Genomic DNA, 22,724 nt, shown 5'->3' with positions numbered 1-22,724 from the left:
AAACAACTTTCCATCTGTGCATTCAGACTGCAAATAAATGTAAAATCAAGATTATCTTTTTCATAAATGCTAGCAAAAAAAAAAATGTTTGTCAAAACACATGCATCCATATGGTACCTGATGGCAATGGTTAAAGTTTCTCAAATGCATGCAAACTCAAACTCCAAGATCAAGCAACAAAAAAAATATTTATTTGTGTCTTTTTTTTTAAAAAATTCATGGCTAATTTATATATTTTTTCCCACACTAATCACTTCTTGACAGTTAGTTTATATACACAAACTTACCCTTACTAGATTTGGTCTGGCTAAAGTAACTATTGATGTATAACGTTCTATGAGAGGTGGGAATCCCACCTCTAATTTACATTTGCAATATCCAGGTCTTTCATCAAATTTTACAGATTCCTTGCACCATGGCACAAACTCTTTATAATGTTGGACATCTGCTACCACTGTGTACATCTGATCCATGCTGTAGCTATTTAAAAAAATCAGCAAAAATCACTCTTATGGGGTGTGTGTGTGTGTGTGCATGCTCTAAATGACTTTTGTGACTTTTAACATGACAAATTTAATGCTTGGCTACGTCATACATGTATCATTGTATCCTCAAATGAACTTTATTAACTTCAAAGTACTGTAATTGTATTATATTCAGTGGAAATTGATTTTTGAACAAATTGGTGTAGATTTGATTTAGCTCATTTCTCGATTTTCTTATTTATGCTAATGCGTGTGAAACATTTAGCGTTGTACTTGAATTAGCGGAAGCTTCTGTCCGCCAAATGTGCTAAATAGAAATAGAATACACAGCTAAATGTAATACATTTGCAGTATGCCATGATCTAAATCAGCTGCTTTCATACATTCTACTTAGAAAAAAAATACCATACCCTAGTAGCCTTCTTTCAGAATATTCCTGTTTCTTCCCCTTCGCAAGCGGACTTGTTATTTTTGGTATTTTAAATAAATAGCGGTTACTCTGTGTTATATAGGATGGTTGGATATGTTTGAATTTTTGCTCTTGTAGAAATGAAAACTTGTTTTCAAATACACCGGACCTGTTCAATATTAAAAAAAATATCAAATAACTTACTGTTACATAAATATAAACAGGACATCTAATTAAGGTATATTTAAGAATTTTTATTTCTATCATATCTATACGAGCCCACAGATTTATCAGATCAATGCACTGCAACACTTTGAAAATGTTTGGACTTGTCAATAAATCTACTAGGCCCTATCCTTTTAAATAAAAAAAAATGATGGGGTCAACGACACAGCGTACACACAGCTGATTGCGAAAATTAAAGACATTGGCGGCGTTTAATTTTGATATATCTACAATGAAACCAACAAGTAGTACAATAGACATAAAACTACTCACCCGTTTGATATACTTTCATTTGTAATTTTCGGTAAACAACGAAACAACCCATTACATCGACGACTGACAGTCCGAACAGTCGCCATTCTCGTGACCTTGACCTTAGTCAAACTCGGAAATTTCCGTAATTTAATCGAATTCTTCAAATTAATTTCATTTTTTGAAAACTTATATAGACTGTGTTTTTATATAAATTAAATAATGTATTTTGGCCCTAATTTTTAATTTGCCTATTAGTTCAGAAAACGATGGTTCAACGTTGCAATGCATTCTGGGAATATAAAGAAAGAAGGTAAACAAAATGGCAGCCCTAACTAGGGAAGGTATGTTTTAACTTTTCTTCTTTTAATGTTATTTCTTTCTATTGACAGAAGATATGCTATACAGTCTGTTAATAAATCATTCATTTAAAGGTTATATATGTCAATACCGTAATCAGCAAAAGTTTAAAGCATTTTTAGAGGCAGAACATGAGCTAGCATGATCATGTCGAACATGCAGCACAATATCTTGATCTATACAAAACCTATATACGAAATAAATAGCTATATACTTCATGAAAGTTATGGACATAGTTAATTATTCTAGGATTGGCCTTCGCTGAAAGTTTTAGATCAAAATGTTGTGTTTTTTAATGATTATCACAGATTGTCCTTTTCCAAGTGACTAAAATGGGTGAGCCCGGAATTTTTGGCGATTTAAAAAAAAAATCGGCATATATAAACAATTATTTCATATATAATCTTTGAAATTGAACTTAAACTACCTAAAACATTTAACTGTTGAAGTGATAAATCACGATTATTGAAAATATACGCATTTTTTGAACACCCGGGAATTTACAGAAAATTTAATGTTATCAAGTGAAAAACCTTTTATTTCCGAAATACTTATCAGATAATGACATATAATTGAAATATAAATGACTCTTTTTTTATTTGCATATTTTTATTAATTTTTTCCAATTTATTTCTTACATGTATCTCGGTCAGGGTCTGAAAAAAATCTACATTCTTTCTTTCAATGCAGATTTCATTTTTCAAAATTCACTGTCCCGGGCAAACGTCAGGTTATGACCTGTCCCGGGTCTATGAAAAATGACAAAAACCCTAATAATTGACATTTAATTTCATAATTATTGAACAATTTAACTATTTGAAGTTAATAAACAACCATTAAATGCAAATATCACAAACACTTTCGATGCATTAAGCTTAAAATCGCCAAAATTTTTAGTTTTTAAACCGGGCTTGCATCACATTTTAGTCACCTGGAAAAGGACATATATCGATAATCATCGAAAAACAAAACATTTTGACTTAAAATTCTCAGCGAAGGCAAAACCTATACTTATAAACTATGTCTGTAAATTTCGTGAAGAAAGAATGAGTATTTATCTCGTAATTATCAAAAACCCGGCTCTCAGTTTTGAAATTCCCGGCCCGGGTTTCGCTACCCATTTTAGTCACACTCTTTTTAGAGGCATAACATGAGCTAGCATGATCATGTCGAACATGCAGCACAATATCTTGATCTATACAATTAGCTATATAGTTTCAACTAGCTATATACCAAATTAAGCTATTTAGAATTTAGATTGGTTGAAGATTGTGAAGGTTTGGATTTATTTTTTTCTAACATACCCAAATTTTTAAGTAGGCAAAACAAGTGAAATTTTTGCACCGAATGGTTAATTAAAAAAAATCCATATATAAAAAAAATCCATATATAATCCTATAAATATGAGTTGGTACAAGGTCAGATTTAATGGAATTTGATCTCGTGAGCAACCCATATTTTTATATCCCGATAGATGTTTAAACAGGTTGGGACCAATTGCCCAAATGGGATATAATAGTCTGTGTGGGATATGATATCCCAAATGGGCTATAAATTTACAGTGCAATAATTGAAAATTTTTATTTTGGCTATAAATATCATAAATCCGCATGAAGACACTTACAAAGGAATAACTTTTGGTTGACAAGTTTTCCTGTATGCCCATTGTTTAGGAGATTGATCCCTCGGAACTTCCTTAACTTCTTGGGGATCAATCTTACAAACTGTAGGGTTGCAGAAAAAGTTGCTTACCAAAATTATTCCTTTTTAAGTGTTTTGATGCAGATTTATGATATTTATTGCCAAAATAAAAATTTTCAATTTTTGCACTGTAAATTTATAGCCCATTTGGGATATTATATCCCATTTGGGCGATTGGTCCCAGCCTGTTAAAAATGATACCTTATTTCTTACATAGATAAGAATTTACAGAAAATTTAATGTTATCAAGTGAATCTTCAATACTCAGGGCTTTTATTATTATTTTTTTATTTTTGCAGCTATTGAAGAAGAAGTAAGAAATATACAAAATAAAAAGAAAGCTCTTGAAACAAAAGGAATCGACCGAGACGAAGATGATGAAGAAGTCAGAGTGGGTCTGGGATCAGCAGGGCATTACGATCGAGATATTTATAGCACTGGAAAGAAATCGTTCATTGGATATGACACATCCATTGCAGCAAGTGAAGAAAGAGATGTGAGTCATTGTGGAATTTTTTTGTTGTGCTTTTGTGGTGTTGAAGACTTTAACTTAAAGTCTTCCTACTTTGAATATATGTAAAGGAAATATGTATGCTGTAACATAATTTTTAATAATGATACAAATGGCAAAGCATTCAAACCCATTTTTACTGATAAAGATGTCCTGTGTTTATTTTTTGTTTGTTTGTTTTCCTATAGGATGAAGATGACTCTCTCTGTTTATATTTTATTTTTTTTGTTTACACATAGGATGAAGATGACTCCAGTGCTGCATTTCAACCAAAACTCTCATCTTACACAGCCCCACTCAACTTCCTGAATGACACTCTCAACGACAAAGTAAGCTAAATAAAACTTTATCATTTCAAATCGGAAATTTGGTTCTGATGTCCATTGTTTTAGAGTAATTCACTGTATGCACATGCAGAATATAGCGAATAATAACAAACAATATAAAATATTCAATTTGTTCACCTTTGATATATTTTAACGTGTAATTATTAAAATTTTATATATATTTACATCACTGAAAGAGAAAACACACAAAAGAGTTCATTAATCTGTTAACAAGTAGAGAAAAACTATGCATGGTAAATATACTATGTAGAAATTCAAATCAATCTTTTAATTCATATAATATAAAGATTTAAAAATAAATGATTGTTTTAGGACTATGATCCCATGCAAGAACACAGACCCCAGAGAGTGCGAGACAAGGAAGGAACATATCGGGCACAGCTGAAGAACAGGATTATCTCCCCTGATCGTTACGACCCCTTCGCTGACGGTTAGTATTTGTCCATGTGACATTGTTTGCATTCTGTGTTATATAAGTGAATCTTCAAGCATCAAGTAAGAAGACATTCAAGCGAAAGAGGTAAACCTTAATTACCAACATGGGCAGAATATTGATGTAGGGAATGAAACATAGTTTTGGACTAACTGAATGCTACTTCTGACAATTTTAGTCTTTTCAACTCTTATTTAATGCTTGAAGACGAAAAAAGGGCAGGGTTTACCTGTCATTTTAGTACTTTATGTGGGAAATTACACAAGGTGTTTAGTTGTGCAGTCCTGCAAAACTGTTATTGTTAAATGTGTCCAGGCACCTGCTTGTTGCAACAAAAACTTGTGACATTATGAATTTTGCATATTCTTTGGAACCATTTTGATTATTTAGGGGAAAAAAGAATAAAATTTAATTTTTTATAATTCCTTGGGTATACACAATAATGATTAAGTCTACTTGCTATCAGTGCCCAGTCTTCGACAAATCCCGGGAGTCCGATGCCCGGGACCTGGTAAAATTGGAAGCGGGCATGTGGAAATTGCACAGTTACAAGCCCGAAGGGCATGTAAATTCTAAGGCATAATTATCAAATTGAATAAGACCAATAACATTAATTGTACTTGAAAGTCTTAGATTTTCCATCTTAAATGAAGTACAAAATAAAATTTTACTGACAGTTTATTTTACCACAATTTCTAAGGAACTCTTCTGTAAAGGAGACACAAAAAGTGTCCAGGTTGAAAACAAATGGCGAGACAATAAATTGACAGAATGGATTTCTTCAGATCATTTTCTTGGCATGAAAAGGCAAATGAGAATAATATATCTTGATAAAATTTTGTGCATGTAAATATTTCTTCGGGCTAGTGTAATTGGTGATCACACCTGTCCGAAGGGCATGTGCTGAAAAAAAGATTTGGTGAAGACTGAGTGCCCCTGGTAATTCATGCAATTGTTGTTGAATCCTTAAAAGCATTACGAAATTAATGAAATATGTCATATGATATGGAACACTTTTGTTTTCTTTCTATAAACTGTGATATTTTTTTCTGTAACAATCCTCACCTGGGTTAAGTAATCCGGGATTCAAAATTTCATTTTTTGAAAGCTTTACATGAAAATTCCTGCTTGAAAATTTACATTTAGGAGCACTTAGAAATACTGTTGTTGAATATTTTGTACATTTTACTTTGTTCAATTTCTGTAAAGTTTAAACATGTCTGTCAAAAATCTCTTTCTTTTTCCGTAACATTTCTTTCCCCCATTTCATTAAGCTTTTTATCACACAAGCATGACATGTTTATTCTAAACAAAACATCTGTAAATACTGTCTTAATTAGCTTACGTGTATATAGTTTTCCCTTCAACAAAACTCGAGACTAATCGCAGTTATCTTTCCTTTGACAGCTCTTCAGGAGAAATGAGCAGATATTGTTGACGTCTAAGAGTTAGAGAGGTTTACAAATAATCACTCTGCAGTCGGAGTGCTTGTTTCATAAAGAAATCAAGTTTTTTTTATTGAAGCAAATGTAAACAAATATCTGAAGAGATGTTTTTGATATCTTTTATAAAGTCAATTTTTGCAATATGACAATTTTTTACCAGACTACATATATATATTTTTTATGAACTTGAGCAATTTATGTAGCAGTTTGTATGGATAGACTAATATAAATGGACGACTAATTTTAGGCCATGCTTATCTCCCTTTCCTGGAGCTGCCTTGAGATTGGTCCAGTAGCGTACGTATAACAGATGTCAAGATATATCTTATATACAGACATAGTGATATGTGCATATGTTGGACCAAGATTTAAAAAAAAAGATGAATGATTCATAAAGATACATGTATTAACGGGGGTTTGAATTTTCCCTTAAAGGGGATTTGTGAAACATCTCAAAAGTAAGGAACACATTTCAAAAAATTTTCCTTGATTTTTTTGCTTCATTTTTTTGCTGTGAATACACCTAGTCTGACAGGCTTGGAGAGTGAAAATTGGATAAACTGTCCATAAAACTTAAAGTCCCAAACCTTGGGCCACCATATATTTAAACCCCTGATCAGTTATAGAAGACCAACATGTGTACATGTAATATTTTCATTGAAGTTTCACAGATTGCAGATAACAAAGTTGAATTGAGATTTTTTTTTAAAAATTTAAAAGAAAAATTTGTTTTATTGAAAGAAAATTTATGAATCCATTTCAGTATGGTTAAAGATGCATATTTCAGTAATAAAAAAAAGATCTTTGAGGTCGTTCACCTTTCCACTGAATACATGACCAATCTCTAAGCATAAAAAATTCCAGAGTAAAAAAAAACTGTCATCTGCAATTGTCAAACTCTATGAAAACTTGTTTATGTGCATGTAAAATACTTGGTGGAGTTTACTTATCATTGTTTATGTCACGGCTTTGTCGTGACATTCTGCTTTCTACTTGCAGGCGGCAAAACCCCCGATGTGAACGACAGAACATTTGCCAAGCTCATGATGAGCTCTCAGCTAGACAGAGAAAAGGTCAGGAGATTCAATCAATTTATTTCTAGAAGAATAGGAAAATTATCCATAATTTTGTAGTTAATCATAAAACGTAACAAAAGACAACATATATTGTCATGGTTAATGTCAGGTCATATCTTACATGCAGAAAATTGTGATGGAAATCAAAATGCAAATTTTACGTTGTGGTTTACTTTTACCATATATTTGCCAGCATTGAAGTGAAAAATGTTTATAGTAGAAAATATTGATTAGTGATTTAAAATATCAAATAATATGTGATATATCGAAAAAATCAAATGAGATATCAATTTTGAGTTTTCTGTATACAGGAGTCTTATGAAGAACAAATGAAAAAGAAAGCAAAAGCAGGGGAGTTAAGGGTGGTCAACGGCAGTGATTCACAGAAACAATCGGCTGCCGCTGCCGAGAAAAAGAAACGCAGGTGGGACCAAGCCTCCGACGATTCAGGGGCCAAGAAATCTAAAACATCATGGGAGTCTGCAGAAACGCCCTCAAACACACGCTGGGACGAAACCCCGGGACGCAAGACAGGTGCCGAAACCCCAGGTGCTACCCCCGGACAGAGTACCAGAATGTGGGACGCCACCCCTGGACATGCCACCCCTGGGGCGGTTACTCCAGGGCGAGACGCAGGGACACCCGGTCATCAGGGGACACCCAGTGCCAGGAGAAATCGATGGGATGAGACACCTAGAACTGAAAGAGGTAAGAGAGATTTATTTTAAAAGAAGACATACATGTATGTGCTACATGAATGCATATGAACCTTCAAATACATTCATTTTGTTGGTGAAAAAAATTCTGTTATTGGTAGATATATAAAAAAAATTTTATCAAAAGAATGTTGACACAAAGAATTGAAATATGCACAGTCCAACCTGATTGTCTTAAACCCAATATAACCGTGAAAAAATGGAGATATCTGAAGGGTTCAGATATTTAAGGTAAAATTCAATAAGGAAATGGGGTTGAAACTTTCAACTCACTTTGATATATTCATATTACGGTGTCCAAGATATCCAGGTTTAAGATGCTGAAGTTAAACTGTATTTAAAAATAATCTATGAGGAATGACTAAAAATTTTACTTTTATTTACAGAGACTCCAGGGCATGGTAGTGGCTGGGCAGAAACCCCCAAAACTGACAGAGGTGGGGACCTGATTCAAGATACCCCCACCCCAGGGGCAAGTAAGAGACGGTCCAGGTGGGACGAGACCCCAGGAGCCCAGACTCCTTCAATGACCCCCAGTGCCATGACACCCAGCATGACTCCAGGTAAAACAAAAGCAGTCTAGAATCTAAACATGCTTTATATATGAATAAAAATTTTTAGAGTCAATTTTCTCTTAATTTCTAACTACATGTAAATGAAGGCATGGATACTGGATAAGTTGAAATAACTTTTCTATCTCCGTCGGAATTCTGAATTCCTGTGATATTGCACATGACTTAAAGTGATTTTCAATATTTGTCATGATATCAGGTAACCAAACACCAGGTGGATCAACACCCAGTGGATTTACCCCTGGGGGTTCCACTCCAAGTGGTTTCACACCGGGCGGGATCACCCCCAGCGGAACGACGCCCACTGGAGCTAAGGCCATGGCGATGGCGACGCCCACTCCAGGCCACCTTATGTCAATGACACCTGAACAGCTGCAGGCCTACACCTGGCAGAGGGAAATCGACGAGAGAAATCGACCACTGTCTGACGATGAACTGGACTCTTTATTCCCACCTGGATACAAGGTTTGGCTCCTTTGTTCTCTCTTCAGTCAATTTGTTAAGCTTTAAAACCATTGTGTCAATGAAATTAATTTTTTGACTGACCTACACCATAAAATGTTGCAAATGTCCATTCATGGTGACTGTACTCTATTGCTTTTACAACAAAGCTTATGAATTATCATAATTACATGTATATCAGAACATTTTTTGGGACACTTCAACAGATTCGACTAAGAGAACTGGGAAGTACATATAATAAAAAAAAAATTTGAAATCTATTTTTAGGTCCTACAACCTCCAGCGGGATATATCCCCATTAGGACCCCGGCCAGGAAGCTGATTGCCACCCCCACCCCTATGGCTGGTACCCCCGTTGGCTTCAAAATGCAGACCCCCGACACAAAGACTCAGATTGTGGACATGCAGCCTAAAGGAAACCTGCCAATGATGAAACCAGATGACATGCAGTACTTTGACAAACTACTGGTGGGTGTAGTAACATTGTTTGAAAGATGCGTTATTGAAATTAACAGACTGGATAATTTTCCAGTGAAAGAGCTAAGAGAAAAAATAGAAATAGTTCTCTTGTTCCATCTTTAAGAAATTTCCTTTTATAACAGCTAGATTAATCTTATAAAGAAACATCTTGTGTGTGTTTTGAAAACATAATAACACAGTTTAAATTTGAAAGACTGGAGGATGTACTAAAATTAAAAGGCTGGATAACTTTTCAATGTGATTTCTATAAATAAGAAGTTTGACAAAAAATAGAAAAAATAGCCTAGCTTTTTTGTTCCATCTGCAAAAAAATTGCTTGTTTGATAGATTAATCTCACACTGAAACATCCTGCATACATTTTGGAAAACAAAATTTATTAGTAAATATTTGTTTTTCCTCAGGTTGAAGTAGATGAAGAAACCCTGTCACCAGAGGAACAGAAAGAAAGAAAAATTATGAAACTTCTTCTGAAGATAAAGAATGGAACACCTCCTATGAGAAAGGTAGGTCACTGGATGTGGGAAATAAATGTTACTGTCGTAGCTGTGAAGGAGTAGTGAATGTAATAACTTGTGAAGAGATTGTACATCTAAATTACATATAACTGTCATAAGCTGTAGGGTTGTACATGTAAATGTAATAACGGTAATGGTGATTATTCTGAATCAAGGTACAGTCAGCAATGATCAAAATGTTCACCCTTTATAAATGCGTTCTTCCAGCAATGTGAAGGAAGCACTGTATTTCTAATTTCCTGGTAGCACTGATTTTGATTTGTCTTGGGGAATTAAAAAAATGAATTTCAACACCTTATACTGTACAAAAAATTGATGAAAATGCACATCATCTAATATTCAAGATAAAGATTTGAATAAATTATGCACATTTAATTTGTTCAACAGTTTAGCTAAACAATGTGAGATAAAAGAAAAATAAGCAAATCACATGACCTTGAATTTTGCAGGCAGCCCTCCGACAGATCACAGACAAAGCTCGGGAGTTTGGGGCGGGGCCGTTATTTAATCAGATTCTGCCCCTCCTCATGTCCCCCACCCTGGAGGACCAGGAGCGCCATCTACTGGTCAAGGTCATTGACCGAATTCTGTACAAACTGGATGACCTTGTTCGTCCCTACGTCCACAAGATTCTGGTCGTGATTGAGCCGCTGCTTATTGATGAAGACTACTACGCCAGAGTGGAAGGGAGAGAGATCATCTCTAACCTGGCCAAGGTAAGATGATTCGGAAATATAGACTTTTTCAGAAAACCTAATTCTAAAAGGATAGATTGGCGTGACATGTATTTTTTGTTGAAATGTACATATATGTTTATTACAGTAATATAGTTTCTGCCTCTTATTTTGAAGTAGATGAAACAATTTCACTAAAACCCATCATTTTCTTATCTGAATATAAAAGAGAATGCCGATTAGAAAGTCTTTTTGTCTTGTTTTACAAATTTTTTGGTTGATTTTGTGAACTTTTGTGTTTTGTATACAGAGATATTTTTGCCTTGTGTTATTATCACCCTTCCACACTTGCAAATGATTTTGCCCCATTTAAAATTCCTTAGTCATGACAAAGATGTGTTTAAATAGATAATGCTGTAAACTTTGATTTCGCATTGTAAAATGAACACACGATGAGGGTCAAAAAGTGCAAATTAAACATGACCAACAATTTCTCTGAATACAAAGTGACAAACTCTATCTTGTATTCTCCAGGCTGCAGGTCTAGCAACAATGATCTCCACGATGAGACCTGACATTGACAACATGGATGAATACGTCCGTAACACGACGGCCCGAGCCTTCGCTGTCGTGGCCTCGGCCCTTGGAATTCCTTCCCTTTTGCCTTTCCTGAAGGCTGTGTGTAAGAGTAAGAAATCGTGGCAGGCCAGACACACAGGAATTAAGATCGTTCAGCAGATAGCTATCCTCATGGGCTGTGCTATCCTGCCTCATCTGAAGAACTTGGTTGAGATTATTGAACATGGTAGGTCTGACTATTGATTCAGATAACTGCATAAGTGGAAATTTAATGAGACACAAGTTTGGAGATATCTCCTTAAAAATTGGTATTTTAGTCTTAATGAGAGGGTACCTGTAAAGTGCGAAACGAAATACAAACGAAACGAAATCTGCCGAAACGAAACGAAATCTACCGAAACGAAACGAAACCTACCGCAAAACGAAACGAAATCAAGACGAAACGAAATGAAATCAAAACGAAACCTGCCGAAACGAAACGAAACAAAACTTTTAGAATGTTTATATGGTCTATTTTTACTTCATATGAAATTTATATAGTTCAAGCACCACAGGCAATTGTTTTGCTTCAAGTTCCTACATAGGCGTCGGAAGGAAATTGAAAGTTGGGGGGGGGGGCTTAACCAACAAAAAGGTAAACCCCAGTTTTCAATGCCTATGTAATATATATCTTTGCAAGAAAGTGGGGATGGAGGCTAACCCCTCCTCCCCGCCGCTTCCGACACCTATGTCATATTTTTAGCTCACCTGAGCCGAAGGCTCAAGTGAGCTTTTCTGATCACATTTTGTCCGGCGTCCGTCTGTCAGTCTGTCTGTCTGTCTGTCTGTCTAGCTGTCTGTCTGTCCGTCTGTCTGTCTGTAAACTTTTCACATTTTCGACTTCTTCTCAAGAACCGCTGGGCCAATTTCAACCAAACTTGCCACAAAGTATCCTTGGGTGAAGGGGATTCAAGTTTGTTCTAATGAAGGGCCACGCCCTTATTCAAGGGGAGATAATTGGGAATTAATGAAAATTTAGTGATATATTTTAAAAATCTTCTTCTCAAGAACCACTGTGCCAGGAAAGATGAAACTTATGGGGAAACATCCTCAGGTAGTGTAGATTCAAGTTTGTTCAAATCATGACCCCCGGGGGTAGGGCGGGGCCAAAATGGCCGACCAAAGTTTTACATAGAAATATATAGGAAAATTCTTTAAAAATCTTCTTCTCAAAGAGGACGAAGCCATAATTCATCATATATATGTGGAAGCATGCTCAGGTAGTGTAGATTCAAGTTTGTTCAAATCGTGACTCCCGGGGGTAGGGCGGGGCCAAAATGGCCGACCAAAGTTTTACATAGAAATATATAGGAAAATTCTTTAAAAATCTTCTTCTCAAGAATGACAAAGCGATAATTCATCATATTTATATGGAAGCATGTTCAGGTAGTGTAGATTCAAGTTTGTTCAAATCATGACCCCCGGGGGTAGGGCGGGGCCAAAATGGCCGACCAAGGTTTTACATAGAAATATATAGGAAAATTCTTTAAAAATCTTCTTCTCAAGAATGTCGAAGCCATAATTCATCATAAATATATGGAAGCATGCTCAGGTAGTGTAGATTCAAGTTTGTTCAAATCATGACCCCCGGGGGGTAGGGCGGGGCCAAAATGGTCTACCAAGGTTTTACATAGAGATATATAGGAAAATTCTTTAAAAATCTTCTTCTCAAGAATGACAAAGCCATTATTCATCATATTTATATGGAAGCATGTTCAGGTAGTGTAGATTCAATTTTGTTCAAATCATGACCCCCGGGGGGTAGGGCGGGGCCAAAATGGCCGACCAAAGTTTTACATAGAAATATATAGGAAAATTCTTTAAAAATCTTCTTCTCAATCATTTTCTAAAAAATAGCAAATCCATGATTGGTCATGGGACTACTTTTGGATTTAAACTTTACAATAAAAATCCATTTTATACTAGTCCTACCCTTGGTGCTCAGGTGAGCGATGTGGCCCATGGGCCTCTTGTTTTAATATCTTACTGAATAGTTTACCTACTTAAAAATGACATCGTTCGCTTCGAGAGACTTTTTACTTGTCAGTTAAATCGTTTAAGACGTCTATGGTCAAGCCTCTTTATTGCAAACCACTCCTTTCTTCCTCCAAAATTACCTCGATAAAAATAGGACCGTATGTACGTAGAAAGGATACACAAGATTTCGGTTGGAGTTACATGTATAATTGAACAAAAAAAAAAACAGACACCTTGGAATGGAATACTAAATACTCTAAGTCTCTGGTTTATCCTATGTTTTAAGACATTCGCAATACAACAGTACAGTGACTTTATTTCGACCTGTACATAAACGAGCCTTTACATGTAACACATCAATTTTGATAGATATGTTGAATCTATATAAATAAGGACTGAAAATAAGAGTAAGATATAAAAATTAGAAAGTAATGCACATATTGAAACTATACATGCATAGTACGCTCGTGCATATTTGCAGCTTGCAAACACGTAAATGCATCATTAGACTGAGAAGGGAGCATAATTTATCGGTAATTAAATTTTATATTAACAAGTGTTTGAAGTATATGAATTTTATTTGAAGTAAAAAAAAAAGTCCACATGTAGTTACATATTTATAATTATATACATGTACCTTGATTAAAAAAAAACAAAACATTTTGATAGTGTTGTTTCGTTTCGTTTCGTTTCGGCAGGTTTCATTTTGATTTCGTTTCGTTTCGTCTTGATTTCGTTTCGTTTCGGTAGGTTTCGTTTCGTTTCGGTAGATTTCGTTTCGTTTCGGCAGATTTCGTTTCGTTTCAGTTCATTTCGTTTCGTTTCGTTTCGTTTCTATTTCATTTCGCACTTTACAGGTACCCTTAATGAGAAGTATTTTTGGCTTTTTTTTTTAATTCTCACTAAAGAAGCTTTTGTAAACAAAAACAATTTTTAGCGATATTCAATTTTAGTCATCTCTGCCTCCTAGCTAATAATGTCCTCAGTAAAAATTCTGCTTATATGGTTATGAAAGTCATTTAGTAAATATTTGGTTAATATATTTTAACTTTGAATGATAGATTTAAAATTTTTGTTAAATTCTAAAGAATTAATTATATACAATATAAAGAACTTCATACACTGGAGTTTGTAAATTGTCAATGACACTCATTTAAGAGTAAAGGGAATGGAAGTACGGTAAATTCCTAAACATTAGAAAGAAATAAAGTTGTATATATTTTTACTGTACAGGGTTAGTGGATGAACAACAGAAGGTGCGGACCATTACTGCCCTGGCCCTCGCGGCTCTGGCTGAGGCTGCCACACCCTATGGTATCGAGTCGTTTGACAGCGTCCTCAAACCACTTTGGAAGGGTATCAGACAGCACAGAGGAAAGGTAGGGTCATGATAAAGATTTACAAAGCAAGGGAAACCGTGTTACTGTAAACATTTGAGAAAATAAAACATTTTAGGAAATTTAGGACAGATGATGCAAAACCTATAAAAAAAGAGATTTACAAGGCAAGGGAAACTATATCACTTTAAACCAGGGCTCGAGCTGTGATTCGCCATTGTCGCCAATTGCGATTTTTTTTCAAAAGTGGCGAAAAGAAATTCATAAGTGGCGAAAATGAATTTTTTAGATGTACCATGTACAAAATTTGTGTAGTCCTGGTTTGCTCCTTTGTTTATTCAATGTATACAGATAAGTCTCTTTGTTTATTTAATGCAGCAGAGGTGTGATAACTGAAACCTACATCACTTCTCGCTTGAACAAACACAGCTGACTAGGTAACTAGCCTGGAGCAATAAAGGGTTACAAAATTGCTTGAAATAATATAATATGGATTAATTTGGATTAAACAAGGGGGGTAAAGTGTTATTAGGAGATGAAGTTAGTAAATAAAAGATTTTTATCAACAAAATCTGGATCTATGTAGACCGTTTTTTATTAAACCGAAAGTAGGGAAACATGACGAAAATTATAAAGAATGGCTTCAAATTTTACCTAATGAAAATTGAAAAAATGTGTACATTAATATACCATAAACTGACAAAGAGTGAAAAAGAAATTGGTTTGGAAACAGAATTATCTTTAATTAGTAAATTACACTAAATTATTTGCAATTACATTACCTTGCATATTAAACCCTGGAGTGTCCAAGTTGTTAAAATAAAGTTTCAAACCTAATTTTCATTACTTTTTAATTACATCTTTTCACAATTGATTAATGAAATGATGAAAATTTTCATTTTTAAAAAATGTCATATTTTTACTAGGTCTGTACCCCCCCCCCCCCCACTTCCCAGGCAAAAAATATAAACAAGAGGACATTTTTTTGTCAAGAGTTGGCTGATATCATTCAATATCAAATTAATTGTATAATTCCAACATTAGTTTTTTTTTTAAATGGATGACTACCATAATTAAAGCTTTAAACAGTACAATTTTAAAATAATGTCTGTGTCAGATAAACATAAAAAAGAATAACATAAAGTGCATTGCATTGTCAAGAAATCAGATGTAAGTATGCATTTCCTTTTGTCGCGAAAAGTGGCGAAAAATATTTTCGGTCCAGTGGGAGCCCTGACTTTAAACATTTGAGAAAATTAAGCGAGAAAAGTTAAACATCTTTGGGAATTAAATCAGGCCATTTATAAAAGCCACTTTGTTACAAATGAATGTTTTCTTTTCACGTCTCCAATATATTTTTAATATGTTAATTTTTCCAGATAATATTTTTCCTTTGGCTTACATAAAAATTGTCTTTTCTTCCTCATTCAAGTACAAGACATTGATTACTGTCATAACGTCAGAACCAGACTGAGTAAATACATGCACATGAACAGTGTACATCCATGCCTGGATTAATTATGACATTTTATTAAACATTTGCATTCTTCAGGGTCTGGCGGCCTTCCTGAAGGCTATTGGTTACTTGATCCCCCTCATGGACGCTGAGTACGCCAACTACTACACCAGAGAAGTCATGTTGATCTTAAAGAGAGAGTTCCAGTCACCTGATGAGGAAATGAAGAAGATCGTTCTCAAGGTGAAAACTTGTCCCTTGTAGAAAAAACTAAGATTTGTGCTTGTTGATGAAAGAAGGATAAGTAGAATTGTTGATGCTAGTGAATCTGAATCAATTCTATAAAGCAAACAACCTTTTTGAGTTCTTTTATATCTCTGATAGCAAGCAATTCTAATATCACTTAGTCATAGCTGTGTTAAGGACATATGAAACAAAAGAAAAAATGGTTGCCTGGATCGGTATATATTTTTTGGCCTAATTTCATAGTAAATGATGCAAATAACAAATTTCTAGAATGTAAAGGAATTGTAAACCTACTGTGATGTTCAAAAGTATACGCTTATGAAACCATCCTTATTAATTTATACAAATATTTTTCACTTCAAATCCCATTTTTGTGAAATTTTGAATAAAATATTAAAAACTACGTGATGAAACTTATTGCTTTCACTCATTTAAACATGACCCAAGTTGTTATTTTCAAATTTTTTGACATAAATTTGTATCGTCTGTCCTTAAAAGGGAGATTTCTCTGTTTCTGTTTATTTCACAAATTTTGAATTTTTCCCACTGATGACAAGTTTCCCTGATAACGCATAATCATTTGGTTTTAAGTTGTCTAATTCATTGTCTGTTTCCCTGTAGGTGGTGAAGCAGTGTTGTATATATTCCAGTAGCCTAATATGTTCTGCGTTTTTCTGTAGGTGGTGAAACAGTGTTGTGCTACAGACGGTGTGGAGCCACAGTACATCAAGGACGAAATTCTGCCTCCTTTCTTTAAACATTTCTGGAACCAGAGAATGGCCCTGGACAGAAGAAATTATAGACAGGTTTGTCTTTATTTTCAAGACATTTAGAGACACTGTTTTTTTAAAAGTGTATATATATTTGCTATAAATAAACCATAAAGGCCCAAAAAAAAAAGTGAAAAAAAAGGCAATTCTTTAATAATGTGCATATAAATGTTGTTTTGCAAGAAAACTTAAAGATATACATGTAGTTTTTTTTCCTCAAAGTTTGTTTTCTAAAAGTAAACCAAAAAAAAGCAAATAACTTTACAAAAAATGATTTTTTTTCAGTTATATGCAGATAAACGTAGTTTTGTGGGGAAACATTTTTAAAGCTTTTTTGTGAAAATTCAAGCAATTCAGAAAATTTAACTGACCAGAAAATTAAAAAAATCCTGTATTTTAGCTGGTAGACACAACTGTAGAAATAGCCAACAAGGTAGGGGCGGCTGAGATTATCCAGAGAATCGTGGACGACCTGAAGGACGAAGCTGAGCAGTACAGGAAGATGGTGATGGAGACGATCGAGAAAATCATGGGAAATCTCGGGGCTGCTGACATTGACTCACGTCTGGAGGAACAGCTGATCGACGGTATCCTGTACGCCTTCCAGGAACAGACCACAGAGGTAAGGGGAGTAAAGGGAAGGGGTGGTAGTAGAGAAGAGTGGAGGGGGGGGGGCATTCCAATGAATAAAGAAAGAAAATGATAATGGATGTTTTTGTCTAGATACATATAGTTTGAAAAATGGCAAATTATTAAGCTTTTCAGAATATTTGGAAATATAAAAACAAAACAAGAATTTCTTTCATTGATTTGTGCAGTATTTAAGTTGAAAAATTATTTACAGTGTATAAGAGGATCTATGAAAACTTTCCTGAATAATAGCTTTGAAATAATTTGCTTAAAAAAAAAATTGCCATATATTGACTCTATTATTTAATGACAGGATGTGGTGATGTTGAATGGTTTTGGTACGGTGGTGAATGCCCTGGGTAAGAGAGTGAAGCCCTACCTTCCTCAGATCTGTGGTACCATCCTGTGGCGTCTCAATAACAAGTCGGCCAAAGTCCGACAACAGGCCGCGGATCTCATCTCAAGGATAGCGGTGGTCATGAAAACATGTCAAGAGGTAGGTCACTAATTAAGGATTTTAATTTTTGGCCTTCGTTAACTTTGTAACTACGAGAGGTGTATCTATGAGGGCAAAATTATGTTACAGTTTGTATTGATAAGTACCGGTAAATGTAGGAGTAAATTTCACCAACATTCAATGTGTTGCCCATGTTGAAAAAATTCCTGGATAATTAGCTTTGAAAAAACCATAAGTTGTGATGTATTGACTGCATTATGTAATGACAGGATCTGTTCACTTGTAAGATTCTCTGAGAGCTAATTTTGACTTATTTGAATTGCAGTGAATTGTTCATTGGATTTCAGCACCAAAAAAATTAAAGCGTTTAATTTTTGATACGTAAAGCTATTAGGCTTTTGTATTTGAAATGATAAAATCTGTTTGTAAAATTTGTAACCTATGATGTGGATTAAAGTGAACTTGTTTTGTATTTATAGGAGCGACTGATGGGACATTTGGGGGTGGTGCTGTATGAGTATCTGGGAGAGGAGTACCCCGAGGTCCTGGGAAGCATTCTTGGGGCCCTCAAGGGGATTGTGAACGTCATAGGAATGACTAAAATGACTCCCCCCATCAAGGACCTACTGCCACGTCTAACCCCCATCCTAAAAAACAGGTCAGTTCTGTGGAGTCATTAAAATTCTTGGGGGCCAATTTTTGGAGGATTGCTTAAATTTTACAGGTTCATCGAGATGTAATTTCTTGTATTCACTTACACCCACAAAAGGACATATTGTAACCATGGTTTATTAATTTGTTGAGGATGTCAATTTGTGGATGAATTCCTCTGAAATTGAGCCACCAAGAGATCTAGTGAATTCTCAATATGAAGCCAGCCATATAATGGAGTTTACTTTTTTTTATAATGATAAATCCCTTGTCATTAAAACTTCGCTAGATTATGGTGGACTGATTACTGTGGAATCATATTAATTCATGGGGTTCATTGTTCATGGGCAGGCCATCAGGCAAACATTTGTTGGTTTTGGGGAAATTATTTCATGGGTAACTCAGATATGTAGAGGGTTCAATGAATAAATGTTTTGACAAAATAAATTGTCAAATAGATTGTACATTTGTGGATAAGATGATGATATGTAAAAAAAAAAGTCTGAATTTAGTTTTAAAGAACAAGAAATCTGCCATCAGTGTTGATGTTTTTTTTTTTGTTTACAGACATGAGAAGGTACAGGAGAATTGTATAGATCTAGTGGGGAGGATCGCAGACCGAGGGGCGGAGTATGTCTCAGCCCGGGAGTGGATGAGAATCTGTTTTGAATTGCTGGAATTACTCAAGGCTCACAAGAAGGCTATCCGCAGGGCTACTGTCAATACTTTTGGTTACATCGCCAAAGCTATCGGGTGAGTGTCAGAACATGTAAATTTGTTTAAAATTTGTGTTACCTGTTATGTAATATTTAGTTGTATTTCAAATAAAACTCCTATGCTATGAAGTTGTACAGTTCTGAACTTTAGGTATTATCAATAAAAATCCGTTATTAATTAAGAAAAAAACTAAGATTCTTTCATGAGAAATTTCATCTCTTGAAATAGGAATTATTTACAATTACATGTACCTTTGTTTATTTTCAGTCCCCATGATGTATTGGCCACATTGCTTAACAATCTGAAAGTTCAAGAGCGACAAAACAGAGTGTGTACCACTGTCGCCATAGCAATAGTAGCAGAGACCTGTTCACCCTTCACAGTGCTCCCAGCTTTAATGAACGAGTATCGAGTGCCGGAACTGAATGTTCAGAATGGAGTGCTAAAATCCTTGTCCTTCATGTTTGAATATATCGGAGAAATGGGGAAAGATTATATTTATGCTGTGGCTCCACTTCTGGAAGATGCTTTGATGGACAGGTAAGGGTATCACTTCAATGGTTTTTACTGTAAACTAACTTTTATTCACAAGCGAGAAATAAAAATTTTGTAAGAACTTTAACTCACGAATAATAACTTTTATTTAGCATTATATTTATAGAGAGTTTTTTATTTGGGTCATTATTAGAATTAATAGTTGGTTTGAAAATTTGCAAAAAATTTGAAAACTAAAATTTTGTCTAATTTTGACACCACTAGTGCCATAGAACAGTAAAATTTTGTCTAATTTTGACACCACTAGTGCCATAGATAATTGCCATTGTAAACAGTAAACTGGACAAGACATGATTTAAACAATAATTTAACTAAAAGGGACTAAAAGATTTCTGCATATTTATTGTTACATTTTCTTTGAACTTACAGAGATTTAGTGCACAGACAGACCTCCATGGCAGCCATTCAGCACATAGCCCTTGGGGTTTTCGGCTTCGGGTGTGAAGATGCTCTCACTCACATGCTGAACTACGTGTGGCCAAACATCTTTGAGACCTCCCCTCATGTTGTACAGGCATTTATGGGATCCATTGAAGGAATGAGAGTGGGAGTGGGGCCATCAAAGATTTTACAGTATGCTTTACAGGTAATTAAATAAATTCACAGTACACTACAGTAAATAAATCCTGAACATAATGTAGAAGCAGAAATATTTTAATGAAAAATTTCATTTCAATTTTTAATGACAATTATCAAAGGAAAATTTTTAATCTTTTGTTTAAGTGATTTACTAATTTAATGTTAAACAAGCTATTAAATAATGCATTGAGTTAAGGAAAAAGACTTTATTTCATTTACTGATTTGAATTCCTTTGATATGATACACACATCTCTGTGTATAATTTCAGGGTCTTTTCCATCCAGCCCGAAAAGTGAGAGATGTGTACTGGAAAGTGTACAACACGGTATACATTGGTGCCCAGGACGGGATGATACCCGCCTATCCCAGAGTTCCTAACGATCTGAAAAATAACTACATCCGATATGAACTGGATTACATCCTATAATAAGGACCACTGTGTTTTGTTGTTGTAAATGTTTTAAGAACAGGAACTGTCCATTATCTGGAGGACATGAAAATTTACCACAAAAAGTTGAAGGGAAAAGGTTTTTCTTGTATTTTTAAGGTTCACTACAAAGTGTAATGTGGCAGATTGACATTTTTTACATTAGAAATGCTCATGTTTCTAGTTCTATTGGTCAGAGATCAGATGAGCTTATACTTTAGTAAGGTGTTCTTTTTTTTGCTTGTCTGTTTGTAGGTCTATCACTATTTTAAAATGTTACACCTCCCTGTAGTTTTGAATTGTTTTCAGTAAGGCAAGGTGCACAGGTAAACCAAACCGAAATACTGTAAACCAACTTTTATTCAAAAAATCGCGAATATTTCTCGGCAAGGTATCTGTGTCAATTTAAAACAGGTTGATCGTTAGTCGTCATAGTTTACCCCTAAAATGCATGACATGATTCTATTTATCCATTTTATTTTGACAAATGGCTACTAAAAGATTCTTTGTAATGCTTTTAAAATGCTACTCTTTCTATAGTTTTGGTTTGAATTGAAGAAGACAGTACGTATGTAGATAATGCTAAGATGCTTCTTTTATATAAGTACACACTAGTAGAGTTTTCATAAGTACTTAGTAGTAGAGCTTCAGTCAGACACAGACCTCCAGGGTGTGTTTAAGAAGGCAAAAAATGGTTATGTAATCTCTATATATTTGAAACTTTATTTTGAGATCATGGGATAATTTTGATTTTCTTTTTAGAATTAAAGATAAAATCATTATAAATCAATATTTTGACGAAAAGGTTGAAAAAATGTAGCTGAAATAGACAACAGAGATATATTTTATCAACATTTATAAGCATTTTTCTCACTTAAAAGCAAAGTGTACACATATTTGTACATTGTTCACAATCTGATTCCATTTTTCATAAAAATTGGACATTTCTCATTACAGCTTGAAAATATATTAGTAAACTCAAACATTTTACAAGATCTTCATTGTAATAAATGTGTCATAAAACAAGAGCTTGTGTGTTCTGTTATTATTTCCAACCAAGATGGGCCAGGAAATAAGAGATAGTTCTATCCTTTGGTAACCCTTAGAATTCTCTCTGTTTTGCCCAATATGCCTTCTGAAATATTGAATTTGATAAAAAAGAAATCCTTTTCATTATTTGAATAATTTTTTTTTAGTTGAATCTGATGTAAATTAAGTGTGTATTGATAGTGAATTTGACAGATTTAAAGCTGCAAATTTAAAATAAAAAAATGTGTCTCTTCATTTTCTTTTCATTTTGATATTGTACAAAAATGATAAATTAATTCGGAAAAAGAAATAAGGAAGGATTATATAATTCTTTTTTTTTTTTTTCAAAATGATCAATTTATGTATCATTTTATATCACTTAAGGCACCCTGGTGAACTGGTGCTATCTATTTGTCATTGGAACAATTTCTGTGTTTCTTCTCTTGAACCATTAAACCAGTTTGAACCAAATTTGGCATTGTAAATTTGAATTTCATGGTCCCTGTACTTCATTTGCATGAGGAGTTTTGCTTAAACCATTAAAACTGAAGATATCTGGAAAAATACTCCAGAGATGTGGCAGTTGAACATCTGCTTTGGTTGCAATAAT

The 22,724-nt window shown here is 34.4% G+C and overlaps 2 protein-coding genes across 3 annotated transcripts; one reads left to right on the top strand and one right to left on the bottom strand.

Moving 5' to 3' along the window:
• Positions 1-3: 3 nt before the first annotated feature.
• On the bottom strand, positions 4-1,501 carry LOC134232298 (coenzyme Q-binding protein COQ10 homolog B, mitochondrial-like; the record flags this gene model as incomplete). Its single annotated transcript, XM_062714252.1, has 4 exons — positions 1,393-1,501; positions 896-1,063; positions 288-480; positions 4-27 (listed from the first exon to the last, which is right to left on the bottom strand). Coding segments are annotated over exons 1-4 (471 nt in total), but the record flags the coding sequence as incomplete, so codon positions are not given.
• A 97-nt stretch (positions 1,502-1,598) lies between these two features.
• LOC134232312 (splicing factor 3B subunit 1-like) lies at positions 1,599-21,393 on the top strand. 2 transcript variants are annotated; one of them, XM_062714264.1, is made up of 22 exons: positions 1,599-1,715; positions 3,732-3,928; positions 4,183-4,272; positions 4,603-4,720; positions 7,168-7,241; positions 7,556-7,952; positions 8,347-8,523; positions 8,732-8,997; positions 9,262-9,462; positions 9,877-9,978; positions 10,440-10,706; positions 11,199-11,469; positions 14,493-14,638; positions 16,149-16,295; positions 16,979-17,104; positions 17,469-17,690; positions 18,012-18,194; positions 18,635-18,813; positions 19,374-19,559; positions 19,791-20,063; positions 20,448-20,664; positions 20,927-21,393. In XM_062714264.1, exons 1-22 carry the CDS (start codon positions 1,694-1,696, stop codon positions 21,083-21,085), a joined length of 4,020 nt encoding a protein of 1,339 aa, XP_062570248.1. In that variant the 5' UTR covers positions 1,599-1,693; the 3' UTR covers positions 21,086-21,393. The 2 variants fall into 2 exon arrangements, with proteins under 2 accessions (XP_062570248.1, XP_062570250.1); XM_062714266.1 differs by lacking the exons at positions 1,599-1,715; positions 3,732-3,928; positions 4,183-4,272 and adding an exon at positions 6,416-6,465 and having other exon boundaries at positions 4,656-4,720.
• The last annotated feature ends 1,331 nt before the right edge of the window (positions 21,394-22,724 follow it).

Source organism: Saccostrea cucullata, unplaced genomic scaffold (genome assembly GCF_032062105.1).
Source record: "Saccostrea cucullata isolate Sc308-1 unplaced genomic scaffold, CSIRO_AGI_Scuc_v1 ctg234, whole genome shotgun sequence".
Taxonomy (NCBI): Eukaryota; Metazoa; Mollusca; class Bivalvia; order Ostreida; family Ostreidae; genus Saccostrea; species Saccostrea cuccullata.
The sequence above is the reverse complement of the archived record's forward strand: the minus strand, read 5'-3'. Positions and strand labels throughout refer to the sequence as shown.